This window comes from Lagenorhynchus albirostris, chromosome 1, assembly GCF_949774975.1.
Source record: "Lagenorhynchus albirostris chromosome 1, mLagAlb1.1, whole genome shotgun sequence".
Classification (NCBI taxonomy): Eukaryota; Metazoa; Chordata; class Mammalia; order Artiodactyla; family Delphinidae; genus Lagenorhynchus; species Lagenorhynchus albirostris.
This window is the reverse complement of record NC_083095.1, coordinates 125,583,787-125,603,963: the sequence shown is the minus strand read 5'-3', so window position 1 is coordinate 125,603,963 and position 20,177 is coordinate 125,583,787. Positions and strand designations below refer to the sequence as shown.

General features: G+C 42.2%; 1 protein-coding gene across 8 annotated transcripts in view; it reads right to left on the bottom strand.

The window, feature by feature from the left end:
- The window catches only part of MAP2K5 (mitogen-activated protein kinase kinase 5), a 262,889-nt gene extending 244,873 nt beyond the window's left edge, over positions 1–18,016 (bottom strand). For 4 of the 8 annotated variants that reach the window (XM_060152910.1, XM_060152922.1, XM_060152932.1 and 1 more), the window contains exons 1-2: positions 17,293–18,015; positions 10,926–10,974 (exon numbers count right to left, since the gene is read on the bottom strand). In XM_060152910.1, coding sequence (XP_060008893.1) covers positions 10,926–10,974; positions 17,293–17,427 — 184 coding nt within the window. In that variant the 5' untranslated portion in view covers positions 17,428–18,015. Of the gene's footprint in view, positions 1–43; positions 186–4,158; positions 4,591–10,925; positions 10,975–13,326; positions 13,377–17,292 lie in introns of those variants that run through there. The other 4 variants (XM_060152967.1, XM_060152940.1, XM_060152958.1 and 1 more) reach the window with 4 other exon arrangements.
- Between the last annotated feature and the right edge of the window lie 2,161 nt (positions 18,017–20,177).

Below are 20,177 nucleotides of genomic sequence, written 5' to 3'. Positions count from 1 at the left end.
TGGTAGACTTTAAATGTACAGTTGAAAGAAAAATGCTAAGAACCTTTTGAGCAATGGCAGCATTGCTGGAAGACGTACACAGCCTCCCAGGGGGACAACTTGGAAGGCGCAGGCTCTCTCTCATTTGGATGCCTCAGCTCTGGTGCACTTGTTAAACTGAGTTATTATTTTTTTGGTCACTCTTGGGCATCTAATTTCTGATTTGGTCAGATGCAGAGAACCTGATCCCAGGCCTGGGGAATAAGACAAATCTCTCACCATAAAGAGAATAAGCTAGCATGACACGCTCTGGGGACTCTTACTGAGAATACTGGGGGAGTTCAGTTCAGCACCTGGATCTTAGCCCACCACACCTCAGCAGGCCCTCCCTCCTGCCCAGCCGCAGTTCTTAAGATATCCCCATTTGGTGACCACACCATGGGAACCCTAGAAGGGAGCTTGTATTCTCCCTAATTAGCCTATTTCAGAGCAAAATGCTACCTTCTTTTTCTCTCCCACAGCCAATAGCAATCTGACATCATGAGGGAAAGCAGCACTTGAGCCTGTCCTGCTCAGTGACCAAGCCAACAGCTCTCACTGGGGTTTTCTCTCCAAAGTAATTGTTCCTGGATCCTAGATACAGGTTCACTCCTGCAGAGTTTCCCAACTCCATGTAAATCAGTATCATCAAGACACACTGAATATCTACATAGCTAGGAGCTGTCACAGTCACCACTGGTATTATCTACCAAGAGCTGCCTATTTTCAGTATAAAAGGCATACAATGGTCATTATCAGTAACAAAGAAGGCACATTCCTAGGGAGGTTACATATATAAAGGACTACAGAGAAATCTAGCATATTCCTTCCCTCTTTTTTTTTTTAAAGCTACAGACTCTATAGAGCCAAACTGGGAGAGAAATGCCATTCTAATTTTGGAAACAGAGGGAGTTTCTATAGAGGTTCCAGAAACTAGTATTTTCAAGGTTAAGTCAAAAAGCTGTCATACAAATGCAGGAAACCAAGGGGAAAAAACAGACATTGTATAAAGGAATATAATGTTACATATGACCACACATGAAAGCACTTTACATTTTTTGTTTTAAAACCAAGTCAAATTCTCAATTTGGATGTGTACTAAAATGATTTGTTCTATGAAGTCCTGAATTGATAAAATTTCCAGTCTGAACAAAGTAGCTTTTTGTAAATCTCATTTCTACACTAGAGCTAGCTACAGAGATGGTGGCTACAAAGGGACAGATTATATTCGAATTTCAACATACACAAGATCTCAATAAGGTATTGTTCACATGGAATGAGGAAGTGCTTGGAGTTCAATAAAACAGGTGAAAAACCTTTTTATAATTTGTAAAGAGAAGGCACAGATTCCAGAAAAATCATTTAAATCACATCTCTCTAAATCAGTAACAAGAACAACAACAAAAAGAATTCTCTAAGCTCTCAAAGTCAGGGCTTGAACCTTTAAGGCTACTTAAAACTAAAGATTCTCAAATTCTAAAATTCTATGAAATCTCTGAGGGATTATTTCAGTTACCGGAAATAATCTGGTAACTGTGAGGGAAGTCAGTTAGCAGACTAATCCCTTACATAGCAGTTCCATAGAAAGCAGCTATGAAACACTAAAGGGCACTTTGCTTTAAGTGGACAGAAAACTGAGGACAAAAGGCCAGAATAGCTTTTGATGCAAACCTAAAGTGCTGCAGCTGTCCCATAAGGAGACAAGGTAAGTGAAAGAGGCATTCTAATAAAGCCTGAGGATAAAATCAGGTTTATATGACACAGTGATTAATAGTTTTATGGATTAATAAGAGCCTCCATTTTATGTAGGTACTGCTCTCCTTTACAGATTGCTCTTTGGAGGACTGTCTGCTTCATTCTTTAATATCTGTAATTAGTAGTTTTAATGAAGACTCCTCGTTCTTGTCAGAAAGGAGACTGAGTTGGAAAAGTAATTACACATAAGAGAAGACTAATGATTCTGGCCCAGAGGCAAAATCCAAGCTATCAGATGCCCTCATGGCAACCCAAGAGCAAACCATTGGCCTTGACATTTAAAATGAGAATACACTTCTCTCTAAATACAAGGAATTCCAAGGAAGACATACAAATGGCCAACAGGTACAAGAAAAGGTGCTCCACATCTCTAATCATCAGGAAAATGCAAATGAAAACCACAATGAGGTATCACCTCACACCTGTTACATAGCTATCATCAAGAAGACAAGAGAGAACAAGTGTTGGTGAGGATGTGGAGAAATGAAAACCCTGTGTGCAGTAGGTAGGAATGTAAATTGCTACAACCACCACGGAAAACAGTATGTGATTCCTCAAAAAATTAAAACTACAACTACCATATGATCCAGCAATCGTACTTCTAAGTCTACATCCAAAGGAATTGAAATCAGAATCTAACAGAGATATCTACACTCCAATATTCATTGCATCGTTATTCACAATAGCCAAGATATGTAAACAACTCAAGTGTCCATCAATGATGAATGGATAAAGAAGATGTGTACACACACCCACCCAGACGCACGCGCGCGCGCGCACACACACACACACACACACCAAGGACTATTATTCAGCCATGAAAAAGATGGAATCCTTCCATTTGTGACAACATGGATGAACCTTGAGGGCATTATGCTAAGTGAAAAAAACAGAAAGACAAATACTGTATGACAGCACTTATATGTGGAATCTAAAAAACCCAAACTCAGGGTTACCAGGGGCTGGAGGGTGGGGAAATGGGGAGATATTTGTCAAAGGGTATAAACTTCCAGTTACAAGATTAACAAAGTCTGGGGATCTAATGTACAGCATGGTGATTATAGCTAATAATACTGTATTACATACTTGAACGTTGCTAAGAGATCCTGAATGTTCTCACCACAAAAAAGAAATGGTAATTATGCATCAGGATGCATATGTTAGCTAACACTATGGTGGTAATCATTTTGCAATATGTAATGATCAAATCAATGCACTATACACCCTAAACTTATACAACGTTATGTGTCAATTATATCTCAGTAAAGCTGGAAAAAAAATTTAATACACAGTGAATTGAGAGGAATGAGAAGTTAGTGAACAGTAAGAAAGTAGAAATACATACCAAGCAATTTAGTATGACAATAATTTAAAATACTTTTCTGAATAAAAAGTTGTAATATACACAGCCAGCCCATCTAGCAAAGACTCTTGTTGAGCCTATCAAACCGGATTAGCTATAAAAAGTACACTAACTGGAAACATAAATCATAAAAAACTTACTAAAATGGCACAAAGAGTTTCAAAGGTATAAATATGTTGAAGAACACTAGAAAGCCATGGCACGAAGTAGAGAGAAGCAGAAAAAAATAATTTGAACTCTTTTTGTCTTACACATGGAGATTCTTTGCCCTCTGACCAAAAAAGCATTACTAGATATGACCAAGAAGGCAGAGGAGGGGGGGCACTCTGATACACTGGTCACAATGAGAATTCCAGGCTTCTCCAGTTGCCTGGAGCATAGTAATATGATTTTCCAGCACATTAGGGAAGCAAAAGTAGAACCAGAAAGTCTATGTACTGGCTGGATTTTGTTAATGTCACTTAAAATGGAGGCAAAAATCCTAGCAAGATACCAAATAGAGTGCAGCAGATGGTAAACAAATATTATGAAGCAATCTTCACAAAATCTGCAGTGTATCACAAATATACAAAATGGCAGAGTTTGGGAAAAGACAATCATAACAGGCCATATGTTGTTAGCGATTTTATTTCAAGCAACGTGCAATCCAGAAGAGAAACCAAGAGGAGGAACATGAAGGTCCAAGAGCGGAGACACAGCCTCAGGTAAGAGGCGGTCAGAATGGCAAGCAGAGTGCCTACTGAGTAAACAGCACAAAAACATCAGACTCTGGGGAGCGCTCAGCCAAACGGCACCCAGTGCAGCGGCAGGGCTCAAGTGGGCTTTCTAGAAAAACAATTTAGCTTCTACCAAGGGCAACAGAAAGTTAAGGCAATACTGTACTTTATATGTCATTTGTCATATTACTTCAGTGCCAGGTAAGAAGAGTCAATTAGAACTACAGCAAAGGCATTTTTCTAAGGCAAGAGGAAAGAAATGAAAACATAACTGTAGAGGTTAAAAAGGCATCAATAGGAAATTACCAGAAAAGCTGTCAAGTTTAGAACCCTTCTCAGGCGTGGAATCTAAGATCTGGTCAGGACCAGAGGCCATAGTTTCTAAGGCTAAATCTTCATATCCATGAATTTTAATTTAGCTCCATGCCTCCCACCTCCTGACTCCTTCTTTACTTCTTTGCTTCCTTTTTCTTTCCAAAAAATATTCAAGTGCCCACTATGTAGCAGGCAATGTTCTGGACACTAGGGTAATAACAGTGGAAAAAGGAAAACCCCTGCCCTCATGGAGTTTACACTCTACTTGAGAGACTGAAGGGTATGAGGGAGTGAATCATACAGACATCTGGGGAAAGAATGTTCCAGGCAGAGGGAACAGCTCATGCTAAGGCCCTGTGGCAGAAGAATACCCGGCATGCTTGAGAGACTGAAAGAAAGCCAGAGTAGCTGCAACAGATTGAGAATAAGATGGGGGAGAGAGACGAGTTCAGAGAAGTAATGGTGGGGCAGAGTTGGGGGAAGATGAGGAAGGGCAGGGCCTTGTAGGGCATGTTAAGGACTCGGCTATCACTCCTGAGTGACAAGGAAACCACTGGAGGGTCTTGACTGTAGTGATCTCACTTAACTTCTAAAAGGATCTCTTTGGCTGCTGTGTGGAGAAGAGGCTATATGGAGGCAAAGCAGAAACAAGGAGACGAGTTAGAGGACCACTGTCCTAGTCTAGGTAAGAGACGATGGTGACCTAAACCAAATTGAGGTTTTGGGCAGTCATCACATGCTGGATATATTTGCTTGTCCTTATTACTTCATTCCTCCAACCATCCATGCATTCCAGAAACACAAATTGAGAGTCTACTATGTGCCAGGTACTATTCTGGGTTTCTAGCAATTCAAAAATGAGCAGCATTATCTACTGCCCTCAAGGAACTAGCCTGGTGCCTGGGTAAAGGACTTAAACTTCTTAATTCTCATGTAAAACAGCCAGACTACTAACACCTACTACTACTAACAATAACTAATAAGACTACAAATACCTACTACTACTACTAATAACTACTCTCATAAGACTAAAAAAGATTAGGACTTTTTGCATCGATGATATTTCAAAACAAAATTTCAATAAATTAAAGCTCTCTTCAAATCGTCTCAAATTCTAAGGATACACAATTAACTCTTACATGTTAATTTTTAGACTCAGTGTACATCTATTGCGAATTACAATTTTTCATTAACCTACCCAGTTTTTCTTATAAGCAACCAATTATCTTTTACATATGCTATACTGTAAGAAAATAAAACTTCATTTTTCCCAGAATTTTTCCAGAAATTCATAAAACAACTGAAAAGGAATCTATTCAATGAAAAGTGAGTATAAAATGGTCATGGTTAAAGAAAAACAAATAAAATAAAGATTTCTCCTATTGTTGAATTTTCTGAACCAAAACTCAGACACATGGTTTGACCAGTATGAAGATACTTACGAGGGCTACAGATCAGAATATGGGATGTCAGAGTATCATGGAAAAGTAGGGCCACATGGTATTTATAGGTATAAGTCAGTGGTTGTCTACATAGACTTAAAACATATCTTTCGGGCTTCCCTGGTGGCGCAGTGGTTGAGAGTCCGCCTGCCAATGCAGGGGGCATGGGTTTGTGCCCCGGTCTGGGAAGATCCCACATGCCGCGGAGCGGCTGGGCCTGTGAGCCATGGCCGCTGAGCCTAAGCATCCGGATCCGGAGCGGGAGAGGCCACAACAGTGAGAGGCCCGCGTACCGCAAAATAAAAAAAAAATTTAAAAAAACATATGTTTCACGTCAACAGTAGATTTTACTGTCCAGCAACACCAGCCCAACAGTAATTTTTTTTTTTTTTTTTAGCGGTACGCGGGCCTCTCACTGCTGTGGCCTCTCCCGTTGCAGAGCACAAGCTCCGGACGTGCAGGCTCAGCGGCCATGGCTCAGGGGCCCAGCCGCTCCACGGCATGTGGGATCTTCCCGGACCAGGGTACGAACCCGTGTCCCCTGCATCAGCAGGCGGACTCTCAACCACTGCGCCACCAGGGAAGCCCCAGCCCAACAGTAATTTTACAGCAGTAACTTGTCCCATCACCTCATGTGTTGGTGTACTCATTAATCTGTTAACGAAATTGTGAAAATCAGCAGGGATCTTTGGGCCTATATGAATGTCAAGCTCCTACAGCATATGTAGGGCCCACACATGCAAACATTCAAGATTTTTCATGGTTATGGAATTTAGCTTCATCTCAGAAGCGTTCTCACATCTGGGAAAAGACAAATTATTCAATAACCAGTATGGAATCAACTGTCTATCTGCTTGAAAAATAAAGCTGGATCACCACCTGACTCCTCCTTTCACCAAAATAAACTGAAAGATGGTACCAAAAAAAAAAAAAAAATCTTCTGTCTGCAATAAAAACACATGCTGTTTTATAAAAAAAAAAAAAAATCCACACAAAAACACATACAAGCGTACACATTTATAAATGTGTGTGTGTATTTAACCCCATTAAAGTAGGAAGAAAAAAGAATTTGAATTAATGTTTTTTCAACATCCTGGAATGTGGACCTTTCTAAGCATGGCATAAATCCAGAAGTCACAAAATATGACAAATCGGTTCTTGTAAAAACTTTAAACTTCTCCATGGAAAAAAAGAGAAAAAACGACCTACACAAGCTTAAAGGAAAGCAGTAAACTAAACAAAAATATTTATAACATCTAAGACAAAGGGGAATTTTCTTAATATTGGAAAGCTCTTAAATCAATCAGAAAAAGACAAATAACCTAATAGAAAAATGGGCAAAGGTGATAAATAGTTCACAGAAATTAAATACAAATGACCAAAATATAAATGATAAGATGCTCAAGCTCATTTATAATTGGAGAAATACAAAATAAAAATAAAACAATACTACAATAATCTTTTTCACATACCAAATTGACATCAACTAAAAAGTTTATTGGACTCGAGCTGGCGAGGGTAGAGAGAAATGGGCATTCTCAAAAACTGCTGGTGGGAGTGCAAACTGGCTCTACCTTCTAAAGAACAACATGGAAATACCTATCAAAACGTAAAATATGGGTACTCTTTGTTTCAGTAGTTCCAAATCCTAGGAATTTATCCTACAAATACATTTCTACAATGTGGAAAGCCATAAGAGACAATGCTGTTGACTGCAGCACTTTTTCTAATACTACTGAAAAACTGGTAACATCTTAAATTTAAAACTGGTCCATCAACAGGTTAAATTAAGTCATACCCATAAAGTTAAGTATAATGTAATTATCTAAAAGAAACAAGTTGACTTGTACACACTGATGTTAGAAAGACGCCCAACACATACTACCAAGTGGGGACAGGGGAAACTAGTTGCAATCCAGTATATATTATGTATGAGAAAATTTCTGGAAGGATACAGAAGAAGCTGTTAACTAGGGAATTGGGGAGATGGGGACTTTTACTTGTTGCTTTATTTCGATACTGCTTGCATTTTTTTTAAAGATCATCTATACCTTCTTAACTAAAGAAAAAAATCAGACACTATTTATTGAAAGGTAGTACTTTCATCTGTGCTCTTACTGTAAGGGGGAAAGGACCTAAAAGTGGTAAAAAAAAAAAAAAAAAAAAAACAAAAAACAAGGTTTAGGACCATCAGTCCAAGAGGTAAGTTTGGCACAAATGGGACTCCCTCCCCTCACTCACTCCTAAATCCCCCTGGAAACACCATCCCCTGGGATAGAAATCAGAAAGAATATAACCACTATACACCCTCTGCCCCCTTGGACGTAGGGCCCAGTCAAGTGTGGGAATTTGAATTTGGAGCCTGAATTGTCCACCACCAACCAATTACATCCCACGCCTGCGCAACTGCAAAAATAATCCCAAAAAAGCAAATTACTTACTAAGCTTTAGGTTACATGCATTTTACAATTCTCTTTTGAATACGGACATATATAACATTCCATCTTATTCAACAAGGGTATTCCTACATGGCACAGTGTACACTCGTCCCTCAGTATCCACAGGGTATTGGTTCCAGGACCACTCCCCCCCACCCATAGGATACCAAAATCTGTGGATGATCCAGTCCCTTATATAAAATGGCATTGTACAGTTTGCCCTCTGTATCCACAGGTTCCGCATCCACGGATCGGGCTGGTGTGGAATCCAAGGATACAAAGGGCCAACTGTACTAAGAAGAAAGCAAGAGTGAAATAAAACATGGTTTCTGTCACCAAGTCATTCAAAATCTGGCACACAACCAACCGGAAGGGAGGCCCAATAGGTTATGTGCTCTAGTAAAGTGCCCAGAGAGATTAACCACACCTGTGGGGATCGGAGACTTCACCAAAGAGACGGCATTTCTTAGAACTGAATTATCAGTAAGAGAACCTAACCTTTCCCCTCTTTTCCACTTACTCAACTCTTTTTCTCTATGTAAAACAGGTAAACCTGACACTGTCCTTTCTCTCGTGGCTTAATTCATATCACTAAATACAACACCTCTTTTGTATAAGTTAGTGTTGGGTACACTTTGCAGTATTAAATAAATTACTATAAATATCTTAAAGTTTTATTTATTCAGGAGTTGTTCCATCATACCATAAACAACTGAAAGAGCTCAAAAATTTCAACCAATTAGCTTATAAACTACATCTTTCCAACTATTTCTTATACATAGATTTCATTTATTAGTGAAGATCCTTGGTATAGAAAATAAGGTCGCCCCAGAACAATCACGAAAAAAGCCAGCCTAGGATTTTAAGTCTATAATGGAAAGTACACAATAATCTAAGCACAAAAAAACAAAGAACTATTATTATTTTGACTCTGTGTATTTTTGTTCTTATTCTTTTCACCTAAAACTGATCCAGATGCAGATGGGTATACGCTTCTGCCCTTGTTGGGGGAAAAGAAGGAAAGTGATCTCTAAGAAGTTAAACCTAGAAATTTAAATATTTTTTCTGTAATATTTTACAAAATGAGATCATACCATACATATTTCGTTTATTCAACAGTATATCATGAATATACTTCCATGTCAATGCTTAAAATTCTCATTCTTTTTAGCCACTGCTTAATGCTTCAGACTATGGATAAATAATTTATTAATCCATTACTCTAGGCATTTAGCTTACCTCTAAATTTTTTGCTATTAAAAATAATTCCATGTCTGGCTTCCCTGGTGGTGCAGTGGTTAAGAGTCCGCCTGCCGATGCAAGGGACGGGTTCGTGCCCCAGTCCGGGAAGATCCCACATGCCGCGGAGCGGCTAGGCTCGTGAGCCATGGCCACTGAGCCTGCGTGTCTGGAGCCTGTGCTCCTCAATGGGAGAGGCCACAACAGCGTACCGCAAAAATAAAAAAAATAATAATAATAATTCCAGGGACTTCCCTAATGGTCCAGTGGTAAAGAATCTGCCTTCCAATGCAGGGGACGTGGGTTCGATCCCTAGTCGGTGAACTAAGATCTCACATGCCACAGGGCAACTAATCCACAACTTTACTGAGCCCACCCTCCTCAACTAAAGAGCCTGCGTGCCGCAAACTACAGAACCCACGTGCTCTGAAGCCCAGGCACCACAACTAGAGAAAACCCGCATGCCACAATGAAGAGCCCACATGCTGCAACAAAAGATCCCGCATGCCACAGTGAAGATCCTGCGTGCCTCAACTAAGACCCCACGCCGTCAAAAATAAATAAATAAATAATAACTCCAGGGGGTTCCCTGGTGGCCTAGTGCTTAGGATTCGGCGCTTTCACTGCCATGGCCCAGGTTCAATCCCTGGTCAGGGAACTGCGATCCCGCAAGCTGTGCGGTGCAGCCAAAATTTAAAAAAAAAAAAAAAATTCCACAAGGAACACTCTGTTTGAAGGGCATTCAACACATGTGTAGGTATTTCTGTTGGACAGCTTCCTAAAAGTGGATCTGCTGAGTCAAAGGTTTTGTACATTTTATATTTTGGTAAGTATTGCCAAATTGTCCCCCAAGAGAACATAAATAAAAGAGAGGACAATTGTACTCTCTGTAGTTAACCATCTGCTTAAAAAACAAGAACAAAAAGGAAAAAAATCATGTGGAGAAACTGTACATTTTTCTACGTGCAAAAGCAGACCACATCTTGGAGAAAATATGGGACCACAGTTATAGATCCTTACTTTATTCTTAACACCAGAGCCCCTGTGCTGACTAAACTCTCATCTTAACATTACTCAGCCCATGACCTCCCTCTGGCTTATGTCAAAACCACTTTTCTAGTACACCCTGCCCCCACCCCAGTCCCCAAGCCAATTGTTTTGGGGGGGGTGGGAAGGACTCAAGACCTGAAGTGTTGCTGCCATCATCTAACAGCCATGACAAGCCCCAATAAAACAGAATTACTCCATGCAACGTTCACTTAAATGTTCTACTCTGTTGCTGTTTTAAAGCAGCAAAGGATTAAAATCTTTTAATCAATAATCACTGGCCTACAGGTAGTTTACACGTTTCATTTTGTCCCACATTATTATTACAGTGAGGAGCAAGAGCAGATAAAGGTCATGTTGGTAATTAAAGCTATATTACAGAAATATGCACACCCAAGATATGATTAAATAAGAAAATATTCCTCGGTTCAGTATCATCATTAAACTTGCATTAATTTATAAATATTTAAATGTACCATATGATGATCATAAATAATCTGTTTTTGTCAGTTTCTAAAGTAACGCAACCCATAAACCCTTTGAAAAATTACTGCAGAAAAAACAGTCAAGAAAGTATACAAGCCAGACTTACATTCAAATGCTGTGGTTGTTGCTTCAGGCAGAACCTGGCCTATCACATCCTAAACAAAGAAAGAATAAAGGAACACAATTAGCCATCTTCTTTATTGCTAACATGCAGCAAATCCTAGAGGAAACAGGAGAACCTGGAAAAGATTTTTGAAATGCTGGCATAAACTATAAAAACATTAGCTCATAATCACACTTAGCCCAGCAATCTAAGTCCAGAGTTTAAATCTCTATTCTGGAGCTTAAATCTCTATACTGGGGGTGGGGACCATTTAAAAAATCCTTTCCACTCTGTACTAATAACATAATTTTTTACTCTCGATTCAACAGCATAGACAATTACACTGTTGCGCATTTATAAAAAAAAAATAGGTTTCTTCCATGGGAGGCTATAGAAGGAATGTACTGTTAGTAGAAAAAGAGGTTTGGGGAGTCAAGACTGGCCTGGGTTTGAATCTCAGCTCTGCACTAAACAAGCTGTGTGACTAGCAACAAATTACTCAACCTCTCTGAGCCTCAATTTGATTATCCTCCAATATGGGTCTAATAATGCTACAGAGGTAATGTAAAAAGTATTAAATAATGTAATAAACATGAACATGAACTAGCCTAACACACTGTAGACCTTCAACAAATGCAGCTCTGGATATGTGACTACCAACACCTTTCCTTGCACTCATACTGGGAAGAGTTCAAAAAACAAGTTTCCATGATGATGATGTAAATCTACATCAATACATTTAACACAAACAATCTACAATACATTTAACACAAACAATTCTTATCAACCTTTACTCTTGAGCAACTAAAAAACATATTTAATGACACCGAAATAAAGTTAATCTAGCCTACAAAAGAAAAAGTGTATATAACCTGATATCAATGTTTAAATGAATCTATAAAGTTGAAAACACTTAAAAAATAGTCTACAGAGACAGCTTATTTAAAGAGGTACAGACCACCTTCGAGAAATTGTTAGTTCTGGGAAAAGTGACCCTCCATTATCTCCACTCCAACCCAAATGGTCTGCAAACCTCATTGTTCTCAGGGAGCTCTGCCACAACGTCCCTCCTGGGCCGTGCCACAAATGGCACCAGGCAGCCAGCTGACAAAGCCACTTGCAGTATTTCTCAGCAGGGAGCCCACAGCCCTTCCAAGCAGGGCACTTAGCAGGGTGGCTTCTGCAACTTCCTTCTGAAGGCAGTTCTTTAGAAGCTTTTGCTGCAGTGGCAATTTGCATAATAGCCTTGTCTCTACTGTGTATGTGTGTGTGTGGGTGTGTGTGTTTTAAATAAATCTGTGCATATAAAATTGATCAAAGGGGACCTCCCTGGTGGTGCAGTGGTTGAGAGTCCGCCTGCCGATGCAGAGGACACGGGTTCGTGCCCCGGTCCGGAAAGATCCCACGTGCCGCGGAGCGGCTAGGCCCGTGAGCCATGGCCGCTGAGCCTGCGCGTCCGGAGCCTGTGCTCCTCAACGGGAGAGGCCCGCGTACCGCAAAAAAAAAAAATTGATCAAAGGGAACTATCTTAGGCAGCCCTCACTCATTAGAGCCAAAAGAGATTATTTTTTTCTTCTTACTCTAGTCTTAGCAAATGAAACAACCTTCTGTGGAAGTATTTGTAAAAGATTTTAGTGTTGAAAAAAATCCTTTCTACATATTTGTAGGCAGAAAGTATTTATTGACAGCTAAATGAAAACTGTTGAGCGAGTATAGAATACACAAGCAGCCAGTGTAACGCCTAAGAGTGTGGACGGGAGCCAAACTGCTAGGGTTGGACCTTGGCTCTGCCGTTCAGTCACTGAGTGACTGAATTTCTCTGTGCCTCCGTTTCCTTCTGTGTAAAAATGAGATCATAACTGTACCTACCTTGTAGGACTAATGAGTTAATATTTATAAAGTGTTTACAAGAGTGTCTAGCACATGGTAAGTGCAAGTATTAGTGTCTGTTAAATAAATAAAACAAGTCACTGATGACTGGAACATTACAAATCTTACCTCATAACGAAATCCTAAATTTCAGCACCTGACAATCAGTGGAGGATGATCTTTGGTTCACTTACTTCATCCTTCCACAGCATTTACTGAGGATTAGCCAGTATTGGTTTAAAATGGGGTGGGGGTGGGGGGGCCCTCCACTGCCCCAACCCTCCAAGTCTAGGTTATCACTGCTTACTTCCAGACAACCAATCTTGAGATGTGAACCCTAGAGTATTAGCAAACTAATTTAGGATCCTTCCTACTTATGAATAGCAGAACTTGTCAAACGGCAAACTTCTAACAACCATCTGAAAACCCTGCTGAGCAGCAATGGCCTCCTTTGCCCATCAACATAAACAAGGAGCCACACAAACTTTACAACTAATGCGGGGGGGGGGGCGGGGAAGAGAAAGAAAAAGCAAACCTGATTGAGAGAATCATGAGCATCACGTGAACACAACTGACCATCTTGTTCTGTTAAAGCAAATAAAGTGGGGCTATAATAATGACAAAGAGGTAATACCCAATCAGTATCTCCTGGTCTTTTCTAAGCAGGCACATTTAATTTTATGTGTATTTTCCAGTTGTATTTTAAGTGACTTATTTCAAAATGACCCTGTCTTATTCTCAACATTTTACTCAACTTAAAGAAAGTTTCGAAAGAGCACGTAAGTTCACTTATCTTGTTGGTGATCATTTCTTGATCCTTTTCTTCTCCTTCCTTTCAATACATCAGTCAAACAAATAGCAAACCAAAAATATAAATGAGCATCTATAACGTGCCAGGAGGATAAAGATTACAAAACTGTAGGCTACAGAAGAATAAGACTTGCTCCTTGACTTTAGGAAGATTATAATCTGTCACAAACATAGAGACAAACCTAAAAGACTAACAAATCAGAGCACTTATAGTATGATAAAAGAGCCAAACAAAAGACATAAATTAGCAAACGGTAGGTGCTAACTCAGAAGGCAGTAAAAATCACGGTCTCAGTTAAGATAGAAGAAACTTCACAGATGAGGGGAAATCTGGGCTGGAACTTGGGAGAGAGGATTCAAACAGCAAGAGGAAAGGGGGAACATTCAGATCTCCTGCACAATTTTCCCGAAACTGGGGACTGGATTGCCACGGAGAAACACAGAAAGCTGAAAAACAGATAACCCAAATGCCTCTGCCTATGAGGACCAGCTGGGCCTACTTCACAATGCACCAGTCCCTAACTATTCAGACGAAGGACAAAGGCCCCAGAGAGGCCCAGTGACTTGCCCACAGAGTCCCAGCCATTTGATGGAATAGTGAATGGAGCCCTCAACTACTGACTCTGAGTCCAAAACGCCCTCAGCTCCAGCTGACTCAGTGACTACAAATTGCTTCTGGCTTCCGTGTCTGGTTCTGCCACAAACCAGCTGTGTGGCTTTAGCATTTTCCTCATCAGGGGTTCATGCTTCCTCATTTGAAAACTGAAGTGAGGAGAGATATCAGATGAAGGGGAACGTTCCAGGTTTCATTTGGCTTTAGATTTTAAGGTTCCAAGCCAAAGATGCTGATGTGACTGTTGGTTTTTTGCCTATTTCTCAATGAAGAGATAAGGTAAACCTGGAAAAGAGATCTAAGGAGTCCTCCAGGATTTGAGCTTGCAGTTCCAAGAACTTGATATACAGCACCCATTGTCACGAGCCCTCCATGAGGCTCCACCTGGGCGTACCTGAGCAAGCACGTGGCACATGGCACGCTGAGCTCTCGATGGTGGAACCGTTTGTGCAAAGTTTATTTTTAGGCCAGTCATCCTTGAGCCAATGTACAATTGAGAGATGCCCAGGCCCTATCCCTTCTGCTGCAATAACAACACTTACAGAGCACTTACTATGCTCCAGATTGTTGTAAGTACTTTACACATTACCAACTCCACTAGTCCTCAGAACTCTGTGAGGTAGGCACTACTTTTATCCCCCCAACCCTATTTTTGTCTTTTTACAGATGAAGAAACTGAGATACAGAAGACACTTGCCCAAGTGAGTCTGGTAAGGCTTACGATGTAGACGCAGTCAGCCTGGCTCCAGTTTGTGTTTTTAACACTGTACCATTCTACTTAAAATAATACCTTCTGTTGTCTCAAATGAGTAAAGTGAAAGAAAGCTCTTGTCTTTCTCATCAGAGACACAATCTCACTTAATCTTTACAAGTCTTTGAGGCAGGTATCATTATCCCTAATTTACAAATAAAGAAACTGAGGCTCAGAGAGGCAGAGTGACGTGCCTAGTTAGTGGGATGGTTTACAATTAAACACAAATTTCTTGATTCAAAACCTAGTGTGCTGTCCACAAAACCATAACGGTGTGCATCCTCTTTGAAGCTCCCTCATTAAATAAATATTTCAGGGTCCTATGAAGCATCAGAAACAGAGAGGAAACAGAGGTGTCCGTCTCCTCCAGAAGTTTACCATCTCGTGGAGGAGACAGACAAAATTAGCACAAAACCCATATAGTTTGCCAAAACAAAGTTGTGGAAACACAGAGGAGGGGCATGTGACCAAGACTAACACAGAGGAAAAGCCAAGCTGGGCTTTGAAGGACAGGTGGGAGTTGGCGAGCTGAAGACAGAGGCCCAGTGAAGAAGGCCTGGGCACCTGGGAGAACTCACGGTTAATTCTATATATCTGGAAGACAGGATGCTCATGGGGGTGTAGTGAGAGATGAAGCTGGTGCCAGGCAGGTACAAGCCAATCAAGATGGGCCCAGAGGGGCTTCCCTGGTGGCGCAGTGGTTAAGAATCCATCTGCCAACGCAGGTGACACGGGTTCGAGCCCTGGTCCGGGAAGATCCCACCTGCTGCGGATCAACTAAGGCCGTGAGCCACAACTACTGAGCCTGCGCTCTAGAGCTCACAAGCCACAACTACTGAAGCCTGCACGCCTACACCCCGTGCTCCGCAACAAGAGAAGCCACCACAATGAGAAGCCCGCGCATCGCAACGAAGTGTAGCCCCCGCTCACAGCAACTAGAGAAAGCCCACGTGCAGCAACAAAGATCCAACTCAGCCAAAAATAAATAAATAAATTTATTAAAAAAAAAAAAAAAATATATATATATATATATATAGGCCCAGAGGATCACGCCAAGGAGTTTGGGCCTTACCATGAAGGGAGATCCACGTGCATGTGAGCGTGTGAAGAACTCTGGATGCAAAGAGAAGGATGGCATATGTGTACAAGATCGGAGGCTGCTGGTTTACTCCAGCTTCTGCACTCCTTGTGCAGACACCTGAAGATCTGTATGTTCTAGGTGGTCAGTAACATCCAGAACTCAAAATGATGGTACACAGATCAAATTTTGATTGAGTAACCTATGACAACCAAAAACCACATCCCAGATCTTCCTCTTCCCCCAAACCTCCACCCAGCCCCATCTTATCCTGCAGGTAAGTTCCAGTATAGATCTGGTACTTGCAACATGCTCCTTGGTATGTCAGCTCTGCCTTTGATAGCGCAGTTATTCAAAATATAAAATGGGCACGATGTACTCTATCTCACATGAATATTAAAAGCTGAGAAGTAGTACTACAGCATGTGGAAATAAATACCAAGTAAAGTAAGGAAATCTGAGTTCTGGCACTGACTCTCCCACTCACAAGTAACATGGCTTTGGAAAAGCTATTTCACCTCACTTCTCCTCGGTAACTATCTGCAAAAAAGATCAGAGGGCTCAACAGGCCACCTCCAAGGTTATCCTCTGCTCTAACATTCCATGATTTTATTTGAAATATATTTTGAATATTTATTATGAAAGTAAGACTACACCATTGACTCTAAGATGCACATTTTCCCCTCTATTTTAACATCTCTGAAATTGGGTTTTGTACGATGTGTGGCATGTCATAGTTTAACAGGTCGCATTTTTTTTCTTCCTCAGCGGTACATAAAATAGTATCTTAAAACTTATAATGTCTTAGGCTTGCTGAAACATGATTGGTTAGAGTTGCCTTGTTTCCCTTTCCCACTAGCTACCAAGTTTAGAGAACTCAGTAGAAAGACAGCCTGGAATTTGGCCAGGGACATTCCAAAAAATCCTTGAGAAAAACTCCCTTCTAGATTCAGCTTTCTGTATCCCAGTTGGTTGCTTCTGTGTGTTCTGTCCCAGTCCAGGCTGTGAGTTCCTTGAGGGCAGGGGTCCAATGTGATTCATCTCTACTTCCCCAGGAACCTGCACACTTGTCAGATTTCAGTCTATACAATTAATCAATGCTTGTGGTGGAAGAAATAAAACTGCCCCCATACGAGGCCAGCAATGGCCACTAGCTCAGGCCACCAGGGTAAGATTTGGTGATCAAGGTGCTTACTGCCCTACAAATCCCTGCGCCCCCCTCGCTAGGGACACTGAGATTAGCACTTACCAGCACATCCCTGAAGAGTAGCTGCGGCCCAGAGTGCACTGTCCAGTCCACGGCTCCACTATTTGGAATCTTGATGCGAATCACCAGCACCTGGTTCTCCATGGCATGGAAGGGGCCAAGGGCCAGCCACAGCATTACAGGTTAAAGGCGCTCACATCCTGGTAGGGGGGAATCCCCTGGCTCCTGGTTAGGCGGGGGCTCTTAGAGGTGACAAGTGGACTGAGGGTCAGAGGACAGAGGGGGAGGAGGAGTGAAGAGAGGAGGTGGTCCGGAAGCAGCCCGCAGGCTCGGAGCCAGGCCCAGGCTGTATGGGGTTGAGGGACGTCTCCCTGTGAGCGTGGACGGAGCAAGGGGTAGGAGCCAGTAGGAACTAGCAGAGTTCAGAAGGTTCTGGAGTTGGAAAAGAGAGCAAACGGCATCTTGCAGCTCTCTGCCGTCTGTGTGGGTGTGAGGGGACAGCACAGAGAGGACGCCGTTTTAGAGAGATACGGCGGCAGGTGTCCACTCCTCCCTAAAGAAGCGGGGAGGGTCCCCGACTTGAGGGGACTCAGTCCGGGGCTGTTAGGAAGGAGCCCCAGGGCCGCCGGACCACAAGAAAGCCGAGGGGGCCCTCCGCGGCAGGGTCGGGGGCGAGTCCTCTGCCCCACCCCGAGCCAGAGTGCACGGCGCGCGCGACTCAGAACCTGCAACCCGAGGCCGCGCGTCCCGGCGGCGGCGGCGGCGGCGGCGGCGGCGGCGGCGGCGGCGGCGGCAGGAGGGGGAAGGCGGCGGTAGAAGGGGGAAGGCGGCGGCAGAAGGGGGAAGGCGGCGGCAGGAGGGAGAAGGCGGCGGCAGGAGGGAGAAGGCGGCGGCGAGGGCACTGTTACTCCGGAACCAAAACGCGCGGCGCCGGAACCCTGGAAGCCGGCGAGGGGACCCGCCTCCCGCGGCGCCATGTTGGAAGAGGGCAGCTCGTGGCCGGCCCCGCCCCCGCTCGCCGGTGGGCGGGACCTGAGGAGCAAGGGCTTGGCGCCGGGGTCGGAGTGAGGGGACCGACTGGACTCTTCAGTCGTGAGACACCACCTCCCCTGTCGCGAAGTGACCACCCATGGCGACCGGATGATAGCCCTTTCTTTTCCCGACCCTCATTAAAGTCAGCGAGGTGAAAACATTTAACAAAAGAAGGAGGAAACTGAACTAGAGCAGGGGTCCGCCAAAAGCCGATTGATGGCTTAAGATGCATTGTTTCCCTGTTCAGAAGACTAGAAAAATAGAACTGCCCCTCTCGTTTATTCCTACTTTATCAGGCCCTGTACCTAAATATTCGTGGAGGTTTGTGCATCAAATGATCAAGAGCAAGGTTGTCTTTTTTTCCTTCTTCCAAGTCACAGATCCGGAGGATCATCTTTCTCCCAAATGAGCAAAGCGAGTGTGGATTTTTCAGTGAGGTCCGTTACCCCTATGGTTACCCTAAAATAGCAAACAGCGCACTATTCAAAAGCAACAGTAAAGAAATTCAGTGAAGAGTTTAACTGCCTGGGTACAGTTGCAGTAGTGGCATCATCTTTTCTTATTAAACCTTTGAAAAAAAATATCCTAGACCATAAACTTTCAACTAGATACCAATGTTTACGCAGTGATATCACAGGCAGTAGCTTGGTTATTTTTAAATTCCTTGTTAACCTCAGATTTTTAAATGCATAATTTTGTTCATCTATGATGCCTATACAGAAGTTTGTTTACGAACTGCAACGCGTAGTTTCGTCCTTTACCTCTAAGAAAAGTCCACATATCGCTTTACTTTGAGGGGCTGAATTTTGTATAAATTCGGTGGGAGAGGAGTGTCATTCCCCTCTCTAACAAATAGTTGATGAATGAGAGAGAAAAAATAATTTAAATACTGGTCAGTTTGGGTATAATATCAGTTTTTTACTGCATATTTTCTCTACCTGCATTCCTTTTTTCTTTTGGTAGTCTCTGTTTTATTTAGTTATTTATTTATTATTGATTTATTTATGGCTGCGTGGGTCTTCGTTGCTGCGCCCAGGCTTTCTCTAGTGCCGCTCGTTGTGGTGTGCGGGCTTCTCCTCCGCGGCACGTAGGATCTTCCCCGACCAGGGCTCAAACCTGTGTCCTCTGCATTGTCAGGTGGATTCTTAACCACTGCACCACCAGGGAAGTCCCTACATTCCTTTTATATTTAATTTGAAAGTCCATTGTAGAAGATAAATTATCTCTTTTCAGTTATTGTAAATGAAGAGCTTAGGTAGAAATTCATTTAGTCAGATCCTCCAGGTAGTCAAAGAATTGCCATTTTCCGAACACTCTTGCACTGCTGGTGGGAATGTGAATTGATTCAGCCACTATGGAGAACAGTACGGAGGTTCCTTAAAAAACTACAAATAGAACTACCATATGACCCAGCAATCCCACTACTGGGCATATACCCTGAGAAAACCAAAATTCAAAAAGAGTCATGTACCAAAATGTTCATTGCAGCTCTATTTACAATAGCCCAGAGATGGAAACAACCTAAGTGCCCATCATCGGATGAATGGATAAAGAAGATGTGGCACATATATACAATGGAATATTACTCAGCCATAAAAAGAAACGAAATTGAGCTATTTGTAATGAGGTGGATAGACCTAGAGTCTGTCATACAGAGTGAAGTAAGTCAGAAAGAAAAAGACAAATACCATATGCTAACACATATATACGTAATTTAAGAAAAAAAAATGTCATGAAGAACCTAGGGGTAAGGCAGGAATAAAGACGCAGACCTCCTAGAGAACGGACTTGAGGTTATGGGGAGGGGAAGGGTGAGCTGTGACAGGGCGAGAGAGAGTCATGGACATATACACACTAACAAACGTAGTAAGGTAGATAGCTAGTGGGAAGCAGCT